This window comes from Typopeltis vanoorti, chromosome 11 (genome assembly GCF_054136105.1).
Source record: "Typopeltis vanoorti isolate ZY-2024b chromosome 11, IOZ_Tvanoo_1.0, whole genome shotgun sequence".
Classification (NCBI taxonomy): Eukaryota; Metazoa; Arthropoda; class Arachnida; order Uropygi; family Thelyphonidae; genus Typopeltis; species Typopeltis vanoorti.
The window spans coordinates 83,322,469-83,345,182 of record NC_143559.1 but is presented as its reverse complement, the minus strand read 5'-3'; the positions used below and the strand labels follow the sequence as shown (position 1 = coordinate 83,345,182).

Below are 22,714 nucleotides of genomic sequence, written 5' to 3'. Positions count from 1 at the left end.
TGATAGTGCCACATCAAAAGTCACTGAGCTTTTCACAGTATGGCCCATTTTATTGTTAATGTCTAAGAAGATTACAAGACCATACGCTTCCTTTTATACCTATATGAGCCATGATTATTGTGAATACAGCCATATCCACTACTATAAATGGGTGTCCAGATATTTCTGATCAGATACTGTATATATAATCAATAGAGCTGAAGTTTTTTTTTTTTTTCTTTTTTTTCTGAGTCCTGCTTGTTCTGGAGGTTGGCAAAAATGTGGCATAGAAAGCTTGTATTCTTATTATCTGTTTTTTGTCTTTAATAAGTACTCCATTTTCATCAATAAGAGGAATTAATTTATCCCGTGTATAATCTGACAATGTACTCCTTATGATAGCAGCAATGTGACAGGTAACCTCTGCAATACTAGCAATGCATCCTCTTGACAATCACTCCAAAATCTAGTCTCAACCACGTCCTGAACAATTTAAACACAAATAGATCCAGGTTTCTGAATTAAGTAGGGGGAAAAATAAATATATATATTCAATGATATTAATATGCAAAACATGTAACTTACAGCTGTTTGGGCATTGATATGTGTACAGCCAACTATTTTGGCTCCTTTAAGTGGCTTATCTTCTCCCACACGTTTTCTTAAAGCCATAATTCCAGGCATTTCTGGAAAATTAACTAAGTCTAAATTGTTAATTTAATAACAGGATATTCAACATTTTTCTTTTAAAACTAAATTAAAATTGCATATATGAAATGATTAAACAGTATGCTTAATTGCATACATGATCAGGCATAGAGAAGGGATAGCACAGAATGCAATCTTTGTGCATTAAATCACGGAGTTACCAATACCAAGTCGAATCACCTTGCTTACATCTAATGAGCTATAAATGAACTCTGAAGATATTGCAAATTTAGAAAAAGAATATGGATTAATTTGATGTAGTACCTGTATAAATTAAAATAAATAGTAAATGTTTTGTTTTTATATATCGCAATCAGATGTCATTTTTATATGTTTAGTATTACTAAGACAAAAGAAGACTTATTCACTAGTTAAAACTTATCCTTTAAGAAATTTCTTCAGGATTTACATAAAACTAAGTATAATCTTGACATTCGGCAGTTTAGAATGTAACATTATATCATTACAGTGACTGGTCATTTTGTAACTGAGCCAACTAGAAAAATACCGTTAATGTCACTTAAAATTACCCCCTTCCCCTCTCTAGTGGATGTATTAACTTAGCGAAAGGTTTACAAGAGGTCAGTAGTTGATCTCTTATTATTTTTTTATTGTAATCCTGTACACCTCAGGGGTTCACTATATTGAGTATGCGAGTGAAAAACATCAAGCACCCAATGCTGGACTTGGACTTACTGCCATATACCGGCACGGGTCTTGCGTGAAGCGGCTAAAGAATTATCAGTGCCCTTGACCATGTTGTTTAATCTGAGTCTCAGATCTGGCTTAGTCCCGAAGGTGTGGAAAGAGGGGAAAATAGTTTCACTGCATAAAGAAGGATCCAAGACTACGGTTGCAAATTACCGACCAATCAGCATATCAGGAGTCGTTGTCAAGGTCTTAGAGAAAGTAGTCAAGGGAAAAATACAGGAATGGATTGAAGAAAACGAGATACTGTACAGGGGACAGCATGGCTTTGTGAAGGGTAGATCATGCCTCAGTAACTTGCTCAAGTTTTATAACAAGGTGACGGCTGAAGTGGATAAGGGAAATGGGTTTACAGTGATACAGCTGGACCTGGCAAAGGCGTTTGACAGGATACCACATGGAATACTAATCCGTAAACTACAACATATGGGAATGGATATAGGGTTGGTGAGGTGGATAGGTGGTTGGTTGATGGAGAGATATCAAGGAGTAGTTTATTCAGGAGTAGAGTCCAAAAGACGGCCTGTGACTAGTGGTGTGCCGCAGGGTTCTGTTCTTGGACCACTGCTGTTTAATCTGTTCATTAACGATATAGGGAAGGATCTAAGTGGAACAATTCATTTGTTCGCTGATGATGCAAAGTTGGGTAGGGCAATAGTGAATGCAGAAGATGTCAAAGTCTTGCAGGATGACTTAGATAGATTGGAGTTCTGGGCTAAGGAGAATGGATGTCAATTTAATGTGACAAAATGTAAGGTTATGCATTTTGGAGTGAAAAGATTAGCAGCAGTATACCACATTGGTGGAACTGTACTCCAAGAGATTGATGAGGCCAGGGACTTGGGAGTGTTGGTGGATAGGGAGATGAAGTTTAGGGGGCACACTGCAAAAGTAGCTAAATCAGCTCATCAATTCACTTTGTTGTTGAAAAATACCTTGACGAGCAAAGACAAGCAAGTTATTGTACCTCTGTACCGAGCCTTGATAAGACCTCATCTCGACTACTGTGCCCAGATTTGGTCACCTCGGTTCCTTCTTGATGGAGAGGAGGTGGAGAGGATCCAGAGGCGAGTGACTAAGATGATAACAGGTCTATGGAATGAACCATATGAGAACAGGTTGAAGATTTGTGGGTTGCAGAAACTAGTTGACAGGCGGAGGAGGGGAGATATGATTGAGACATTCAAATTGCTAAAGGGATTCTATAGGATTAATTCAGAGGATATTTTTGAGATCAGGACTGGTGGTGGGAGAACTAGGGGACACCTATGGAAGCTGGGCAAGAGTGTGGTTAGCAGGGGTGTTAGAGCTGGGTTCTTTACTTTTAGAGTGGTAAATGAGTGGAATAAGCTGCCAGAGTCTGTTGTGGGTGCTATGACGGTGAACGAGTTCAAGACAAGGTATGATAGATACTGTGAGAATGTAATCACATAGTTGTGTGGACATGATGTTTAGGGCCTCCCTCGATGAGTCTAAGGACTCCTGGAGTCGCCCGAAATAATAATAATAATAATACTTCTGGTATGTTGCCCATAGACCTTGTCTCCACTCTTCTTTCATTCTCAACTCTTTTCCTCTTTCTTGCTCCTTCCCACTCAATGCTATTAGAGTATTCAAAGACTAGGGGGTGTTCTTTCCTTTTTCATTTTGTCTTCCTTTTTCTTACAATGAAAGTCTGCTTTCTCTTCCAAGGTTCTGGCCTTATTCTTAATGGACTCTGCAGCAGAGGAGTGGCCAGTCAGCTATAGTATTTTGCCTATAACTCCTATGAACAGAAGAAAAACAGACAGGATGTGTTAAATCACCACATTTAGGGCAGTTGATGTATCTCGCGTCCCGAGACTACTTAAGGGAGATGAGACGTATGTGAAGTGGTCAAAGAAGAAAAAGGGATATGTTAACATCCAAAATACAAGAATAAGTATTTTACGCAGAAAGAAAAGATAGAGTACACAGAGAAGGAACAACAATCATAATAAAAAATCATCTTTTAAATTCAATAACAGAAATTACCCAAGTATCTTCAAGATTCATCTTGGTAAGATTAAACAAAAGAAAAAAAATGCATATTAAGGTAATGCAAGTTTATGCAACAGATTACTCTCATGGGAGATGATGAATATGAGGACTTTCAAATCTGCACACAGAAATTGGTAATACCAACAGAAAAGACAAGGTAATAATAATGGGAGTCAATGCAAAAATAGGCAGGTATTCAGAGGATATGGAAGGAGTAATGTGAAAATTTCAGAGTGATGAAAGAAAAGAGGCAATAGATTCCTTGAATTTTGCAAGACAACAGGACTGGTGATTGCTAACACTATTTTTCCAGAAATGCAAGCTTTTATGCCATGGAACACCACTTATTTGTATATGATAACCAGCCTCAGTGTCACTCTTTGTATAATATATCTGACTTTGAAATACCCCCCCCCCCCCAATTCTTCTCTTTGTTCCTTAATTTATAGAAATCAGCACAGATTGGTATATCTAAAGAAACTAGCTGTTCAGTGTAACCTACACTTCAGTCCACACATGTTGATAACATTCAGTATGATAATGCACCTACTGATTAAGCCAAATTCTTCAGGTCAGTGATTTGAAGAACATGATAATGAAATTGTATATTTGCACTGGCCATTCCAGGCCACAACCCAATTGAGAATCTGTGAATGTGTGTACAGATTTTCACCCTCATCAACACAGGGCTCTGAAGTACAGCTCATACAGGAATAGTTTTAATTTATTATTTTTTTTTTATAGTTATTCTACCTGTTTATAGATGGAATCGTTAAAAATCACAAAATTCGTTGTTTCACATGTTGAAAACCTGTGTTGCATTAGTACCATGGGTGGGTTAAGGTTACATGATGTGGGAACCCTACTGTGGAAAGCAAACATGGTAATTTTTCAAGCCACTTGAGTTTCCAACATGCAAAGCAGTGATTTCATACCTGAAATCTTCTACCACCTAAATATTTCTATCACAGTGAAAAGAAGAAATTCTGTTCACCTGGCCATTTAAACTAGCAGTTAAAGCTATACATGTTTTTAAATCTAAATTTCTAGGAGGAAAATCCACTCAAATGGGACCATGTGATTACTGATTAGTGTTTCTAGCCTTTTGATTCGTGCATCTACTCTGAGTGAATAACTGAAATTTTTTTTGCTTGAATGAAGGATTCATTCCTCCAATGAATTCAAAATCTTCATCCACTATCCGAGCATTGGTTGTGCAAGAGTTATGTCAATAAAGTCCAAATAAAAAATTCAGCACATACAAGAAGTGAATGAAAGCAAAACTCCACCTTTGCAATCAGCCCAGACCAGGGCTGATAAATCTATAGAACATAGTATACACTGTAATCTCATTTTTTTAATATATAATTAATGATTTAAATAAAAAAACTAGGTTAGCAGTACATTACTTGCTAAGCATTGTTCAAGTTTCACATGTCTGTCAAAACATGTCTTGAATTCTAATGATGTACAGAACTTTAGAAACATGTGTAATGTTGTAAAAAATAGTACAAGTTATTACAGGAATGAGCAGTAGTCATTGGTCATTCTATTACTTCTGTTATTTGTGGTTTGTGTTTTTTAAAGATATTAGTTGAATGATTACAGCTGAGCAATGGTGCTGGTATTAAGCACACTATTTCAAAAATAAACAAAAAAGTATTTATAGAGGTGTTTTGTTCAAAGAAGATTGTAATAAGTGTGCTTTCTTAAATCAGCCATGCTTGTGCTAGATTTATGTAAATTTCTCCCTAACAATGTGATATTTAGAAAGGTAAGTTTTGAATGTGTATTATAATAAATAATATATTTTAAAATAATATTTAAATTAACTTAATTTAAGTTAAAAAAAGCAAAAACTGGACAATTTAAATTGCTTTAATTATTATTTTTTATTTTTTTGCATCAAACCGAATCATATTTCGACTTAAGACTTCATACAAAAGTCTTTTGTATGTATTCTTAAGTTGGTTTTACATAAAATAATTGAAAATATGTGAAACCAAAATAAGGTACTTCTCTTTTGGTTTTATACTAAAATTTGCCATTTATTTACCATTTATTTTACCACTCATTAAAAATGTCAGGTCAATCAGTAAAGAATCAAAAATAACATTACTATGAAAACAGCAGCAGAAGAGATTTTCAAAAATAGTTGAATGAAAGATATGGTATGATCAAACATAGTGAGAAAGGATTATGTGTCTTTTGCATTGAAAAACTTCTGTAGAAGTTCTTCCATAAAAAGAGCATTATGAAGAAATTCATAAATAGCTTTGTGATGTAAGCAGACAAGAACGAAAGGAATGCATTTTTCTAACATCTGATAACCAAAAATGCCAATGTCTTCACAGGAATTTTTTTCTGGCAGTTTTTTTAAAGTGAAGGCAGTATATCATTCATAAGTCTGGAACATGTGAAAAAGATAAAGATGCTCGTGTCAACCAAGACCGTAATGCTATTAACAACTGAATGTTATGTTATGTAGTCGAGACATTTGGCTAAGAAGATGATGCTCCAAATGATAGTAGAGTGTTCTGATGTATTGGGAAGAGGGATGGACATTGACTGCAAAGCAGAAAATGTCATAAGAGCTGTAGAAATAGACCACCTAGAACATCAACCTTTACAGTGGTACAGACATGTTCAACAGATGCCACAGAAGAGATGGCCCATGTGAGTGATGAATTGGTCAATACCAGGAAGATGGAAGAGCCTCGACAAACAATTGAATATCTCCCCCTCCCCTTAAATCTTTCTACCCTTTTATCGTTAACATACAAATTAAAGAGTAGTGGCCTAGGTAAAGAACCCGGAGTACTTAACTAGTCACTCTCATTCTCCTAGATTCCACTCCACCATATACTACTCTCTGATGCCTGCCTATCAGCCACCCCCATATTCATGCTACTAAGCATCATATCCATCACTATTTGCTTTTCTAATAGTTTTTCATGTGTCATTCTGTCAAATGCAGTTTTTTTCCTTGCAGTTTATGATGGCACATTACTGCTCCAAGAGACTTTCGAAGTTTGTCATAATCACCAGCTCTGCAGTTTCACCAATGTCCCTTCCTAAAGGAAAATTTTCATGTTCAGTTACTCTGCAGATTAAGAATGGATGATAACTTGGACCAGGAGGCAAACTAGCTACCTTACTTCCAGGCAAATCCTCAGATTTATCACCAGATTGAGCACCATACCATAGGCACTGTTCAATTGTGTGCTGTTTTAAATAATTATATTTCAGTAGCTGTATAAATTTCATTTCCTTCCTCCACCTGCTCATTTCTTCTTTTGAGATTTCTGTTTCATTTTCACATTTCTTCATCTCAACAAAATGTGAATACATGTTATGTTTTTGCCTCTAATTCTCTCACTGGCTAATAGTTTCTCTTTATAACCTAATTCTAGAACCAGTGAAATAAAAGCAATCTTTCATATATTAGTCCTTATCTACAAACTGGAACCTATTCATTCTACATAACCAGTAGACTGGCTAATGTGCTATCATGCTCATTCTTCTCAATGCATTCCTATTGTACTATGAGAACAATCCAATAATCATCTTCCTACTTTGCACGAATCATTGATATCTCATCTTGACCAAAATCATTGCTTCCAAAAAAAAAAAAATCGATTTTGTCACTTGCATGACAAGAACACTCCTAATTATGAAATGAACACATCATTCCATTTTTCAAACTTTTGAACTTTGTTGTAATGAACACAGAAATAACAAGATCATGGCTGTACTGAGCAAAAAGTCAATGATTTTAGTTTAGGCATATTTCGATACAGTAGCTCACTTTTATAATGAGTGTACTACATGGATATACAGTACAAAATTTGTACAGTACATCCATGGTAACTATGCAAACAATCTTAATTTCTCATGTAGTTCTTGGAAGACCCAATTCATGGAAGAGAAAAAAATGAAAGGAGTGACTTAGCTTTTATGACCACCTGCATCAGATTATGGGCTAGTTTATAACCTAATCTTGCCCTTATCAACCATCCTCACTCTACCTACCTCTCCAGTGTCTAGCCTCCAGCCCTCCTCCCTCACTTTACCCAAACACTGCCGCAATTGTTAAGTCCGTTAAAAATGAACCTCTTCGGAAACATGTCTACTAAAAGAAAGTATCTCTTGGTCTGCAAGTCAAAATTCTTTGCAAGTTAGAATGTGGTGTGAAAAATGTTGAAGTGTGTAAAATTTTTTCTACATCCTCTTCAACAGTATTGAAAATTGTGGAAAAATAAAGATGTTTACATATCTGCAATTATCACAATTTAGAAAGTGCAAGCTTACTAATGTCAATGAAACATTACTTCGATGATTCACTACACAAGTGCTGGATTCTCAACAGATAGTCAACACATTAGTCTCAAGACTAATTGAAATCATGTTTATTATTAAGTGTGTTGTAGTTTATACAAGCACATTGTACAAATAATATCTATGCATGTAATTATATTATTTTTCCTCTCTAATACTGCTCTTGTTTTTTTTAATTTTTTTTTGTCAAATTATTGACAATTAAATAAAAATAAGAGATAAATTGAACTCATCACTGATATACCTCTTAATTTTTTGGAGGTATATTAGTGCAGTCCCAAAATGTTCTTGTTATAATGGTTATAACAAGAAAATTTTGTCAGTGTCTTTTTGCTCATTATAACCAAGTTTTGACTATTTTTTCCTTTCTTATTCTCTTCTAACTTCCATTTCTCAGGTTCCCCCCCCCCCTCCTCTCTCTACCCAACCCATATTCTGCCTGTTGCAAGAAAGCATAAGCACCCACTATTTTTTTTCCCCTTCAATCTCATAAATCCCTTTCTAACTGCTAAATTCCTATCACTTACTTTCTCTATCCCTCCTTCCCCTATCGTTTACAGTTTACATTATTCATTCCTTTTTTCCCCGTGCACTTGTTTTTTTATGACTCAAAGCATTAAGATCATTTGCAATAACTATATATTATACTAAATATTTATATATACACATGTTAATACATACAAATATATTTTTTTTAAGCCTACAAAATATCCCAAACAGGTACATGTGTACTGAATGGAAGTGCATTCCCATAAGATAGCTATTAAAAATTAGTCCAAACTCAGATTTTGAAGTGGGAGTCAAATAATAGTCCACTTACTATATTTGACATATTTAATTAACTTCTAGTATGAATCCTTTACAAACACTGCACAATTTATCAAGCTCAAAATTACTGCAATTAATCATCACTACTATTTTGTATAATGAATAAATCTTACACATACAAATCAGTTAAGATGGAAATTTTAAAAATTAGGACACTCACCCTGTTCTGCTATCTCAATTTCTCGTCTTCCAAATGCTGCTTGTGCAATGTTCTTAATGCAGAAGTCTTCAAAACCACTAGAAGACTTCTGTGTCTTTTCTCTAGGAGATACTCCTTCTTCATCTGAGCTGGTATCGGTGTATGAAGCTGACATATTAAGAATATAAAGCAATATTATTTCACATCCAACAATTTCCTTCCCATTTGTTGAACATATATAAAATGTTATTTAAATGAAACAGCAGAAAATACTCATAATTCAGCTTAATTAGCATACTCAAATATAACAAAAATACATTGCTGCTTTGCTACTGATTTAACAAAGGAAATTCCTATTTTCTGTTTCTAGTCCCATGTAATGTAGTAAAATGAAAACAAATAAAAGTAACTATTAAAATGTAATTAAAATATGCTTATGGATATTAAATATTACTCACGAAGCAGCAAAAAAGCAATTTTACTAAGCAACAGTATTAAGGGAAAGATCTTTCAAAAATCCATTTCTTAATTCACTTTCCTTATTCTAAAGAGCAAGAGGAAAATGTATGCAAAATATAAAAGATTTTGAACAATTAATGACTATCTTGTCAAGAACATTAATTTTTATTTCTTTTAGAATTCTAGATATATACTTAACCTGCTGATGAGAATGTATAACAATTTTTTGGTAAGACATTAAGATATCTGATCTGACATGAAATTATCAAGAACACAATATTACATTTCAATATTTATCTCCTGATATAAATGCTATGAATAATGTCATAAAAAATGACTATTGTGCTTAGCAGGCTGCATTCTTCAGATAACAAAACTAACAGAGCTTATCACAAAATCGGCATAACATATAATGTAAAACTGCAAATTCTAAATTAAAATTCAGCTAATTAACAATCAAAAACTGTTTTTTAATATCTTGTGTTGATCTGTTACTTAGCTTTGTAATCCAAACTTTATAAAATTCTAATAGTTTTGGCATTTCTTCACACATTTTAACTTTGATATTAAATTGTTGTATATAAAAAATTTAACATTTCATATACATGATCATCTTTAAGTCAAAGAATGAATTTATTCAAACAATGTTAACTTACAAAATCATTCTATCAGCATTTTATATCACAAAATATGTCATGTAACAGGGAGCCTGCACTCATAAATAACCTAATTTCTAACAACTTTTAGTGCTTAACTAAAATATAAAAACTTAAACTGCAATCTCAATGGAGAAGCTACACAAGTAGTAAAATATTTCAGCTATTTAGGTACAATTTTTAGTGAAGATGGTAAATTAATATGAAAATAGACAACAGAATGTTAGGTAGCCCATCGAGTCAATTTTTATGGGGAAATTAAGAGAGAAATTAGCCAAAACACTAAACTAGTAGTATACAAGACAGAGTTCAACCAATTTTGACTTATGGATCTGCGAGCCGGATTAGAAATAAATTAAAGTTGATCAAAGAATGGAAATCATATGTGAGAGTTGTTTTGAGAAAAATGAAGGAACCGAATAGAGGGCATCAATGGCAGAATTATATTAAAAATGAAGATATTAAGAAAGAACTAGACATTGTTAGCATTCAAGAATGCAGAGTTAATCTGAGTGGATTGATGCAGTCAGAAATGATTCATAAAACAGAATATAAGATATGACAATACTACAGTGACAAGTCAGACTGATTTGGAGAAAAACTGTTGAGAGGATATCAGCAATAATTTAAACTTAAATGTGTAGTACTGTTTACATCTTCTTGAGGGAACATATCAGGAAATTGATATGTTCTCTCAAGTATCTTTTGGTCCCTTACTAAAGCTGTTTGGGTAAAAGTCCTTGTTTCTGCCTTTCACATTCTGATGGTTCCACAGTAACATCTAAAGATATGGCAGCCTTCTTAGTGGTAGTATTTCCTCCAATTCTCAAGCGATATCTTCAGCCACTATGCCAAGAACTGTTCATAGCATGGATACTCTGATCTTTCACCAGAAGCTTATCAGAAAAATCCTCGATAGTCTTCATTTGATACTAATAAGTCCCCTCATCCAGATGATATTCCTCCAACTGTGCTAAAAACTTGTGCTCAAGAATTAACTCATCCTTGTGTTGCCTATATAAGCTGTTATCGTATCTGGACAGTTCATCGCGTGAAAATTTATTGCGGATATATGTGAAAAAAAAAAAATTCCCCATATAAGAAAAAAATATTTTTAAAAAATTTAAGAAATATTTTATATTATTTAATATTTCGATATTTAGCTTTTTGAAAATTTTTATTCAATATGAAGTTATTCATCGCAGATATATGTGAAAAAAAAAATTTCCCATATAAGAAATATTTTAAAAATATATTTTTTAGAAATAAGTAAATTTAAGAAATATTTTAAAAAAAATTTAAGACAAAAAAAAAAAAAAGAAAAAGCCAGCTTGGTTGGCCGAGTGGATAGCGTATCTGCTCTCCAGCCAAAATGCTGAGAGTTCAAATCCCGCTGTGGACATAGATATTTGTGATCGTCTGTGGAAATACAAGTGATGATCGGAAGTAGATGGCGTTTGTGTAGTTGCAGTCAGTTGGTGACTGAATCTTGAAGATGGAGTTCTAGACCAGGTGCCTTCCCCTGATGAGTATTTCGACTACCTGGAGGTGTCAAATAATAATCTTTCAATTATACGAGGGTGGTATAAAACGTTCTCAACCTCGAACATAAATTGAAACACTATCAGCACATTTTTTTTCTAAGTTGGTACATCTGTCATAAGCATCCATGTGAAATTTCAAGTCATTCTATCAAGTAGTTTGTTTTATACACCTGTCTGAAGCAAAAGTTATCTGTATCCCTTGAAATGGATAAAATTAAGTATCGTGCAGTTAAAAAATTCTTTGTAAAAGAAGGTTTAAAGGCAAAAGAAATTCATTCGAAGTTCATAAAAGTTTATGGTTACTCTTCTCCTTTGTTTTCGACAATTAAGAAATGGGCTGCCGAATTTAAATGTGGCCATACCAGCGTTGAAGATGATCCACGTGGAGGACTTCCAAAAAGTGTAACAACATCAGAAATTATTGTATTGGATGACCAGCGAGTTAAAGTGCATGAAATTGCTGAGACTATAGACATTTCAAAAGAATGTGTAGGATATATTTTGCATGAAGAATTGCAAATGAAAAAGCTTTGCACAAGATGGGTGCCACACTTGCTCACAGCAGATCAAAAATGCACTCGCATGAAAATCTCTGAACAGTGCTTGGAGCGTTTTAACAAGAATAAAACTGATTTTGTGCATTGATTTATTACTATGGATGAGACTTGGATTCACCATTACACACCAGAATCCAAACAGCAGCCAAAACAGTGGAGAGAAGTCAGTTGTTCAGTGCCAAAGAAGACAAAGTTGGTTCCATCAGCAGGAAAGGTCATGGCATTGGTGTTTTGGGATGCTAAAGGCATTTTGTTTATTATCTCAAAAAGGGTAAAACAATAACCAGGGAATATTATTCCGATCTTTTAACGAGACTAGATGAAAAATTAGTGAGAAAAACCCAGTTTGCAAAAGAAAAATATCATCTTTCATCAGGACAATGCACCTGCCCACTATCTCTTCCCCAAACTAAAAATCTTCCTTGCTGGTCAGTGTTTTTCTTTGAATCTAAGGTGATTGCAGCTTTAGAGGGATATTTTGCAGATCTTACTGAGAACCACTACAGGGATAGGATAACAGCACTGGATCATCGCTGGAATATATGTATTAGTCTTAAGGGAGATTATATTGAAAAATAAAAATAATTGAGAAATTATAAATTTGTTTTTTCATTGTTAGGCTGAGAACTTTTCAGACCACCCTCATATATATGAGTATCACATCTGGATGGGTGTCTAAGTGCACAGCAATATAACAAACGGTCCAGAGATAAGTATCCCTTTCTCCTTATACCTATTCCAGTTTTGTAAATATTAAACATTTCATCAGCAAAATCTGCAGTATTTAAGTAATAAAATATATTTACAACTTTTTAAGATGAAACAGAAATTAGTAAACTCACCAATCAATAATATATTACTTGCATTGTATAAGAATAAAAATATTATGAAAATCTAATTAAAATCTAAACAAATAATACATAAAAAAGTATTGTGAAATTTATCTTGCACTGCATTTATTTTTCATATATTGGTATCAATGCAATATCATTTGAATTTTCTAGCATATAATGCTTTCAACAAATTTTTTCCATGATGAATTTTCCCAGCGCAAATTCCACTCGAATTTTCCCCCAAGATGAAATTTTCCCTGCAATGAATTGTCCGTGAACCAGCTGTAATACTTATCTGTCATGTACCCAACAGAATAAAAGCAAGCATTAATTTTGCATGCCCCTAAAAAGAGAGATAAGTCAGCTGTCAAACTATCTTTCCATCACCCTAACTTTAGTACTCTTGAAAATAATTCAGGTCATCAAATAGTCAACCTTTTCAGTGCCTGCGGATCCATTATCTTACTAGTGATATCAACGTGGATTCTGCAACTCTCATTTGATGGCAAATCTAGCTAATCTTACCTGCCACTGGACACGAGCAATGGAAGAGTTTGGAGAAACTCAAGTAGTTTATTGCTATTTCCAAGGCATTTGAGTCTTGCATCAAAGCCTTCTTGCCAGGCTAGCTACTATCTTATGGTCTCCCTCTTGCCCCTTTACAATGGGACTGCCAGTTTCCTCTCTGGTCATTCATGTAATGTATGACCACAGATTTGCTCACAACAGTTTTGTGAATGTCACTCCACTCCAGTCTTGTTATAGAAAACTCTTGTTGCACTCCTCCTTACTTTGATAAGGTTCCAATCTCCAGCCAAGAGCAATTTTCTCTTCTTGAGTTTGTCACATCTAGCTTATCATGGCAAACACATCATATCCATAGTCTAAATATAATAAATATAATTAGACCTTGATACAGGTTTGACAGTATCAAAAACTTGGTACTGTCAAACTTTGTTTTTCATTCAAAACATTACTTCTCTCAAATAACTTGATGCATTAGAATGTAAGACATGATGATTAATAAATAAAATAAAACTGATTATTTAAGTATACAGTTTTATTAGTATACATATTTTGCCCTAGTATCAAATTTAAATTAAAAACTTCTAAATTAAACAACAAGATCAGAAACTGGTATATTCAACAATGGCAAATGCAAACTGCATGTACATGATGTAGAGTATCATGATTTAATTATATTAAGCTTCCAGTAAAAATAACATTAAAAGATTTAATAGCAAATAAAAAGTAATTAAATATTAAAAATATAAAAATAACAAATAGTTCTTTGCAAATTACAGAATTAACCATCTCATAAGAGATAAAAGTCCATTGTTTATATTTAGATTTGGTTGATGCAAGAAGGTCTCAACAACTCCCTTTGTATACACTCCAAAGATCATTACTTTTATGGCAAACTGTAATTTTGTTTCCAAAGAACGTGATTTCTGATGGTGGTGACAGCATGCTCTGCAAGTCCTGATTGCACTGTCACACAGAGCTTAATATAGTTTAAATGCTCATCACGATGCACAGCCAATATGGATTATCATATTTTATTTTGGCTAAACAGGTAGATCATCAGCCATGCATCATGACAAACACTGAGACCATGTTAAATTCCACGAGCCAGAGCAATTGGGACTTGCAGAACACGACATCACCACCAGACATCCCATTCTTTGGAAGAAAATTAAGGAACACCATAAAAGTAATAATCTCCTGGAACGTCTATACAAAGAGTTGCGAGATCTTCCTACACTGACTGAATCTAAATAGAAACTATGGACTTAAATTATCTCTTATGGAAAGCAGTTCACAAATTCCAGAATTAATTCAACTTTATTTTTTATACTTTTAATATTTAATTATTTTTTATTTGTTATTAAATCTTATTTTACTAGAACCTTAATATAATTAGATCACTCCACATCATGTACATGCAGTTCACATGTGACATTTATGAATATACTGGTTTCTGTTCTTGTTGTTTGATTTGAAAGTCATACTGAAGATGTACATGCAGTTCGCACGTGGCATTTTTGAATATTATTATTACCATCCCAAGAACTCATTGAGTCAAAGACTCATCTGGGAGGTCCTTTTATCACACACACAGCTCATCATACCATGCTTTAAACACATCCAAACTGCTTGCAGACACCATATTCTCAGGCAAGGCATTCCAATCATTCACAACTCTGCACGAAAAAAACCTGTCTCTCACTCCCCTACTCACACCCTCTTTATACAGTTTCCAGGGATGACCTCTGGTTCTCCCACTATTTTCTGTAGAACCTCTCCAGCATTGATCCTATAACAACCCCTTAATAACTTGTAGGTCTCTATCATATCTCTCCTCTTCCTCCTGTCCACCAGACTCTGCAAGTTGCATCTTCTCAATCTTTTCTCATACTCTACATTCAGGAGGACAGAAACTACCTTAGTCAGTCTCCTTTGGAGTCTCCTTTCCAATATCTCTCCATCCTTCTGAAAACCTGGTGACCAAATCTCGGCACAATAGTCCATGTGTGGCCTAATCAAAGCCTTATACAACGGAACAAGAATCTCCCTATTCCTACAAGTGAGTGTGCTCCGCATCATTCCCAGAAGCCTTTGTGTTGTCTTCACAATTTTGGCAATGTGTCCCCTAAATTTTAGATCCTTATCCACTATCATCCCCAGATCTCTTATTTCCTCTACCTCCAACAATATATTCTCACCAAGCATAAATTCTGCATCCCATCTTTGTTTTCCAAATTTTAAAACCTTACATTTTGCAACATTGAACTCGCATCCCCATTTCCGTGCCCAATCACTCAATCTATTCAAGTTTTCCTGTAAGGCCACAACATCTTCACTACACTTCATGGTTCAATCCAACTTTGCATCATCTGCAAACAACTGAATATCTCCATCCAAATCTTCGCCAATATCATTAATATACAAGTTAAATAGTAATGGCCCTAAAACAGACCCCTGAGGCACTCCAGTAGTGACTTTCCTTTTCCTGGATATCGCTCCCCCATACACAACTTGTTGATACCTATCAGATAGCCAGTCTCCAATCCGATGCACCACTCTAATATCCAACCCCCATCTGCTCTAGTTTGATTGTCAACCTATCATGAGGTACTCTATCAAAAGCCTTTGCGAAATCCAAGTATATTACTGTGTATCCTTTTCCTCTGTCCAAGGAAGCAGTCACTTTATTGTAATAAGCAAGTAGATAACTAAAACATAACCGTCTTTTACCAAATCCATGCTGTCCATCAAAGATAATACCATTGTTATCAACCCAATTCTGGATCCTAGTTCTCACAAGCTTCTCCAACAACTTAACCACAACACCTGACACACAGATAGGCCTATAGTTTGATGCTTGAGTTCGATCACCTCCTTTATGAAGTGGCACAATCTTGTCTTCCTTCCACTCCTTAGGAACTTGACAAAGTGCAAGACTCATTAAAAAAATATGTCAAGGCAGGTGTCAACTCCCTGGCACATTCTTTCAGAATACATGGTGATATATTATCAAGTCCCACAGTCTTATTAACATCTAGTTTACTGAACTCCCCATACACCTTTTGCTTACCTACAGTCAGTCTCTCCTCCCCATCATCAACTCCTCTCAATCTCTCCATGAAGTCACATTCACAAGATTGAAAGATCTTTATGAACTGCTCATTAAGTATCTCCACCACACATTCTGCATCAGCTGTCTTTATACCATTTTCTCCAATCAATGTTATCCTTCCATAATCATTCTTTCATTTGCTAGCTAGATATCAAAAGAACTCCTTAGGATTCTTTTTGGCTTCATTAGCCAACCAAGTCACCTTCTTTGCTTGGTCTTTGTAGACCTCATGGAATTGGTTATTTCCACTTCTCTTATGCTGCCTCCACAATGCCCTTTTTCTCTGTATTGCATGCTTAATCTCTTTATTCATCCATCTCACACCCACCTTATTTAACCTTCTCACCCTTGGAATACATTTAGACATTGAATCTACTCAACAGTTTTTGAAAATCCCCCAAGCTGCATTGATCTCTTTTCCAGCTAACTCCTCGTTCCATGCTACACCTGCAAGCTGTCTCCTGAGCTCTTCATAATCATCCCCCTTATAGTTCCACATATACCATTTTCTCACAGAGGTTCGTGCACTGCTGGCAACCACCCAGGTAATCACCTCATGGTCACTCTCACCAATTGGTGGATGATTTGATACCTCATTTATAATTACATCCTCTGATGAGATGACCAAATCCAAGCACCTCAATCCTTGTGTGCCCTCTGTTACATACTGTCTGAGGTAGTTATCCCTCAAAAACTCAACTCATTTTCTTTACTTCCAGTTGCTATCTCATCATTCCAGTCTATATTGCCATAATTAAAATCAGCCATAATGATCACCCTTTTCTTATTTACTTGGCTAATTTGATTGTACATTTCATTATCACCACCATCCACATTACCTGGTCTATAACAACATCCCACCAAGTATTTGATTCCATTCACCTGTATCTCACACCATACTGCCTCAAAACCACTGGCACTATTTCCCTCTTGCATCTCTACCTTGTATGGACATAACTCGTTCTCTATCATCAATAGCACTCCCCCTCCCTTTTTACCCCTTCTGTCCTCACGAAACATATCATACCCTTCCATCTCTATTCCTGTCAGGATGTCATCTTCTTCCAACCATGTCTCACTTATTCCAACAATATTTGGGTGAACAGACACAATTAGTGCAACCATTTCATCTGCCTTGTTTCTTATACTTTAGCATTTATATACAAACACAATAGTTCATTTCTGGATCTACAGCTAGTTTCACTGATACTACCACTCACTTGATGTGATCTCTCCATGCTCAACTGGGGCCATTTCCCTTTCTGCTTCATTTTAAAACCCTTTTCAATTCCAACTGTTTCCTCTTGATCCCTGGTCATCCCATTCCTTTCCTGCCTACACATGCTCATCTCCTCTTGGAGCATCCACCTTTCTCATGCTGTGTACCCCTGTCCACCCTGATCCTCCCTGTTTCCCTGCTCACCCATTCTCTCATTTTCTGTACTCATACCACTCACTTCCCCATTCATAACCACCTCTTCAAACTCTGGTTTCTGTTCTCATTGTTTGATTTGAAAGTTATACTGAAGATGCCCTTGATACTAAGTTTTATACTAATAAAAATATATCTGCAAGTAATCTGCTTTTTGTTATTTATTACTTCTCTGCTGTACAACTGCTACCAGTATAAATCTCATATCTGTCCAATCTTTAGAACACTGTGCTCACATTTAGGCTGGCGTACCCAAATCTTCCTTAAAAAGGCTCAACTATATCTGGAAGAGGGAGAATCCACTTATCCATCTGTTATTTTTGGATAGATGCTCTGCATTATATATATTTTATATAGCTATTGTCATGGACACTGCTTCACTGAACTGTCACCATGATTCCTTCATTCTTCTCTAATCATGAAAAAAACAAAGCAAAAAATTACAGACCTATATCTCTACTCGGCAACCTCTTTAAACTCTACAAATGATAAATTTTGAATAGACTTCAATCCCTAATCAAACCTCATCTTATTACTGAGTAGGCTGGTTTAGACCAAGCAAATCCTGTACATCACAAATTCTCAATCTCACTCAACATATGGAAAATGGTTATGAGCAAAAACTAGCCACAGGAGCAGTCTTTGTAGACCGAACTGCAGCATAAGATACCATAAACCATCTCGCACTCAGAAAGAAAATATATGGAAAAACTGGAGACTATTGCCTTGTCCTCCTGATTCAATCACTCTTGGAAGACAGATGCCTTTTTGTGGACCGGGGGGGGCAGGAAGTGTCACCCACCCGAAAAACGGCCTCCCCAAGGGAGGTGTGTTATCACTATTACTTTTGAACATTTATGTCAATGATCTGCCCATATTTCCAGGAACTAGAAATTTTATCTATGCTGATGACCTAGCCACTCAATCAAATAATTTCAAGTCCATTGAAACTACCCTATCACTTGCCTTAAATAGTCTAACCACATATTATAGCAATATAAAGTCTAATCAGATATTATAATCAATTAAACCAAGCCCCCCCCCCTTGAAAACCCAAACTGGTCTTTTCCACCTTAACAATAAGGAAACCAACAAGAAGCTACAGATTTCTTGGGAAGGATTCCATATAGAATATTCCTGGAACCCAGTCTACCTTGGTGCGACTCTCGATCTCACTCTTTCACATAAAATGACACAGAAAAAATGAAGGTAAAAGTTAATGCAAGAAACAATATACTAAGAAAGCTTACTTCCTCCAAATGGGGTGCAGACTCTAGTACACCGAGATCTTCTGCCTTGGCCCTTTGCTATTCACCTGCTGAATATGCCTGCCCTGTATGGGACAGATCCTGCCATACTGAAAAACTTGACCCAGCATTGAATAAGAGTTGCCACTTAATAACAGGATGCCTGGAACCAACACCATTAAGAGACCTGTATACCATGGCCAGTATTGCAGCCCCTTCAACACGAAGATATGCATTCTCAGTTGACAAAAGAAGCAGATAAATGAATGATGAGCATCACCTACTATTTGGCCAGATTCCAGTGCCCAAAGGCTAAGATCTCGACATTCCAGCAACTGTTGAACCACCCAAAAAACCCTCTAGAGACAAGGCTTCAACAATAGTGTACACTGTACCGTGAGAGTAATACTGGTGTTCCAATAGCCAAACATCTTCTACCTGGTGCCCACTTGGACTGGAACATTTGGAAAAGTCTCAGACTACAAACAATAGGACATAGCAAACAAAATTTCATCAATTGGACTTCCTCACTGGACCTGATATCTGTGGGTGTGGGACAACCCAGTCCATAGAACACCTTTATTTCCCCTTTAGTCACCTTGCACCAAAGAGGACCTTACATCTTGAACAGAAAGAGCAGTTGATTGCACAAGATACCGGAGGAATATTTGGCTATATTTACTGTATATAACTTATATATAGTTTCCATTCTTTTTATATTTTACCTATCATTCCCTTTTAATTTACATATTAAATTTAAGCTGTTCTCATTTGTAATATATCCTAATTAGTTGTAAATAATGTTGTACCAATCATTTATTACTGTACCACTTGGGTTTGGATACGAAATAAATAATGAAAAAAACAGCAGCATCCATACACAATTTGACTTTAAATTTACTGAACCAACTTCTCATCCCCTTCATTCATTCCATCTTCAGTTCTTTGGAAGAGACTTACCTGTATCATACCCACTGAATGAAATTTCTAACACTTCAAGAAACACAATAACAGATTCTTTCTTTCTCCCTGACCACTTGCCCACAGAGCACTGTTGGTTATAGGTTTGGAACTGGAACCGGTATGCAATTGCAGCCAAGAACATTAAGGAAATGAGAAGCATATTATATCTATTAATTGCATGTTTTCTTTAGTCATTTAGTTTTGCAGACTTAAAAAACAAGTTTTCAAAAGAAAAAAATGCTAACACCTATGCCTAAAAACAACCAGATAGATTATACTCTTCATTAAACAAGAAAAAGACGTCAGATACTATAAGTTCCTTCCATTACCATCCTAGTGAAAGAATATGTATACGTACTATCCAAACATTGGTTCATAGATCATAATTGACATGTTCTATTGATGTAACGCTTAAAAAAATAAACATTTTTATCTTTCTGGATAAAAAAAAAAAAAAAGACGTTAATTATGTCTGGTTCTTATTACACTTAGCAGATGTGATAAACCTGCATATCCTCATATATTTCAATAAGGAAATTACCATGATGAAAAGTTCCACTTTTTTTTTTTTTTAATTTTATACATGAAAGGAGCAAACCTTATAGCACATTACTGCCATGTTAAGGAGAGAAAAGGAATTTTTTTTTTGTTGTTGAATAGTTAGAGTGTAGTCTTTGGGAAAATACTATGTGATGAGAACAGAGATGGACTATGTTGATAAGCAGCTGCTCACATTTTAACAGTCCAAGAAGATTGATGTTAATCAGTTCAGTAAAACAGCACATAAGGATTAAAAAAAAAGACTGGGCTACTTGTAGGGAAGAAACTGTCTGTGAGAAAGTGGTCAGAAAGACAGATGGGGAGGGATTTGTATAGGATTAGAAGTTGTACAAACAAGAAGCAGTGTCTTAAGCAGAAAAAGAGTTACATGCTTTTTGAAAGATGAGGAATCTGAATGTAAGATGTTTTGACAGAACAGACTAGAGGTGTACATGAGTACAAGGAGAGGGGAGAGAGCTGATTTTGTTTGGAGATCTGGTATTACCAAAGGAGGTATACATATGCAGAGAGATCTTCACTGCAAAAAAAGACAGGATTGTTTCAGTAACAGTGAAGTTGCTAAAACTGTCCTCATCCCACCAAAGAAGGAAAAAAGAGCGTTTAAGTTATGGTTTGAAGTCTGAAATGACTGAGAATCACTAAGCTTGAAATATATATTTGCCAAGACATAAGCATGGAGCCTCGAGTTAATGCAAGTTAATAGTAATAAAAACTTGAATTAAAGATGCCAAGAAATATTCTTGGTTTCATCCTTTATCCAAGTGTAAGCAAACAAAGTTTGCACATGATCATTTCACGACTGGGCTACTTGTATATAATTTATATTATAACCAAGGGAAAAAAAACTTTCAACATCTATCTCTAATCCAGAGTATTTTAGTAAATAAGGTGTGATACCTTTTGACTACTTGTATATAGAAATATGACTTCTGCATTAATTCAATCTTGGTATCACTTCTGGGTCTAGCTCCTACTGATGAGTGCTCAAAGGTCGAAACCAGTCTGGGTAGAGGCCCTTCCCATAATGCTTATCATTATGGGATACTAAAGCAACTGATGTGAAGTCATTAACCTCTATATGCAAGTAGCCCAGTCCTGAAGTGACTTTACGCACAAACTGTTTGCTTACACTTGGATAAAGGATGAAACCAAGAATAAAATTTTTGGCATCTTTAATTTATAGTATAACCAAGTGAAAAAAACTTTCAACATAATAGCAACTCGCCATATTATGAGTAGTAGTATACTGTCATCAGCAAAATTATAGATATGATTTTAGGTGGAGCTTTGAGCTACTCCAGCACTAGTAGAAAAATACTAAGAGAAAGTCATCCACCATGGCACAGTGAGGTAGGTAGACCAGGTAGGGAACTTACCCCCTCAACTGTAAAATGTGAACAGTAAGTCATGTGCCGTGTTGTTAGGTAAGTCTTTATGCAAGGCACAATCAACTGCCTCTGAAATTCAGTTCATGACTTGTATCCAAGGGCATTCAATAGTGGCTAGGAGATCTGCAGTGTCTGACAATGGAAGAATCCATATAGTGCACCTATCAACGGTGAAGAGCTGGATTTTGAAATTGATTATTTTTGAGAGAAATGAGGTGCAGACATGAATAACAGAGGCTGACTTTAATCTCCCTTTTTTGGAATAAGCTGAATATAGGCTTGCTTCTATGCTGTGGGATAGGATGGGCACTGGTTTCTGAGCACAACTGGGGTACTATCACCAGGATCAGAAAACTTATTGGTATCCAGGGATAACAGGAAGTGGTTTATCTAGCTTATCTATGCAGATGTTGGAAGAGAATGATGTTTACCGGCAGTGGAAGAATGAAAAGTGTAAAAGGGTTAATGGACTTGTCAAGGAAGGGAACCAGAAACGAAGACTGTCGTTCAAGGAGGAGGAAAATTTTTTGCATGTGGTACTTCCAAAGTTGAATTATTGATGGTTTTCTTTTTTTAAGCTGTGAAGCTAGATTCTTATGCTTACACAAATACCATCTTCAGTTTTAAAACAGAGGCTACAATTTAAATCTTTTACATGAGTAAAACATTTAAAACATTGATGTCAAGTATGAATTATTAGCTGCCAGTTCTGAAG

At 35.4% G+C, this 22,714-nt stretch overlaps 1 protein-coding gene across 6 annotated transcripts in view; it reads right to left on the bottom strand.

Moving 5' to 3' along the window:
• Positions 1-22,714, bottom strand: part of LOC150101808 (adenosylhomocysteinase-like 1) — a 328,595-nt gene that overhangs the window by 198,004 nt on the left and 107,877 nt on the right. For 3 of the 6 annotated variants that reach the window (XM_090400531.1, XM_090400535.1, XM_090400533.1), the window contains 2 exons: positions 8,741-8,887; positions 565-677 (listed from right to left, as the gene is read on the bottom strand). In XM_090400531.1, the coding sequence (XP_090256657.1) occupies positions 565-677; positions 8,741-8,887 (260 nt within the window). The remainder of the gene's footprint in view (positions 1-564; positions 678-8,740; positions 8,888-22,714) is intronic. The other 3 variants (XM_090400532.1, XM_090400534.1, XM_090400536.1) reach the window with 1 other exon arrangement.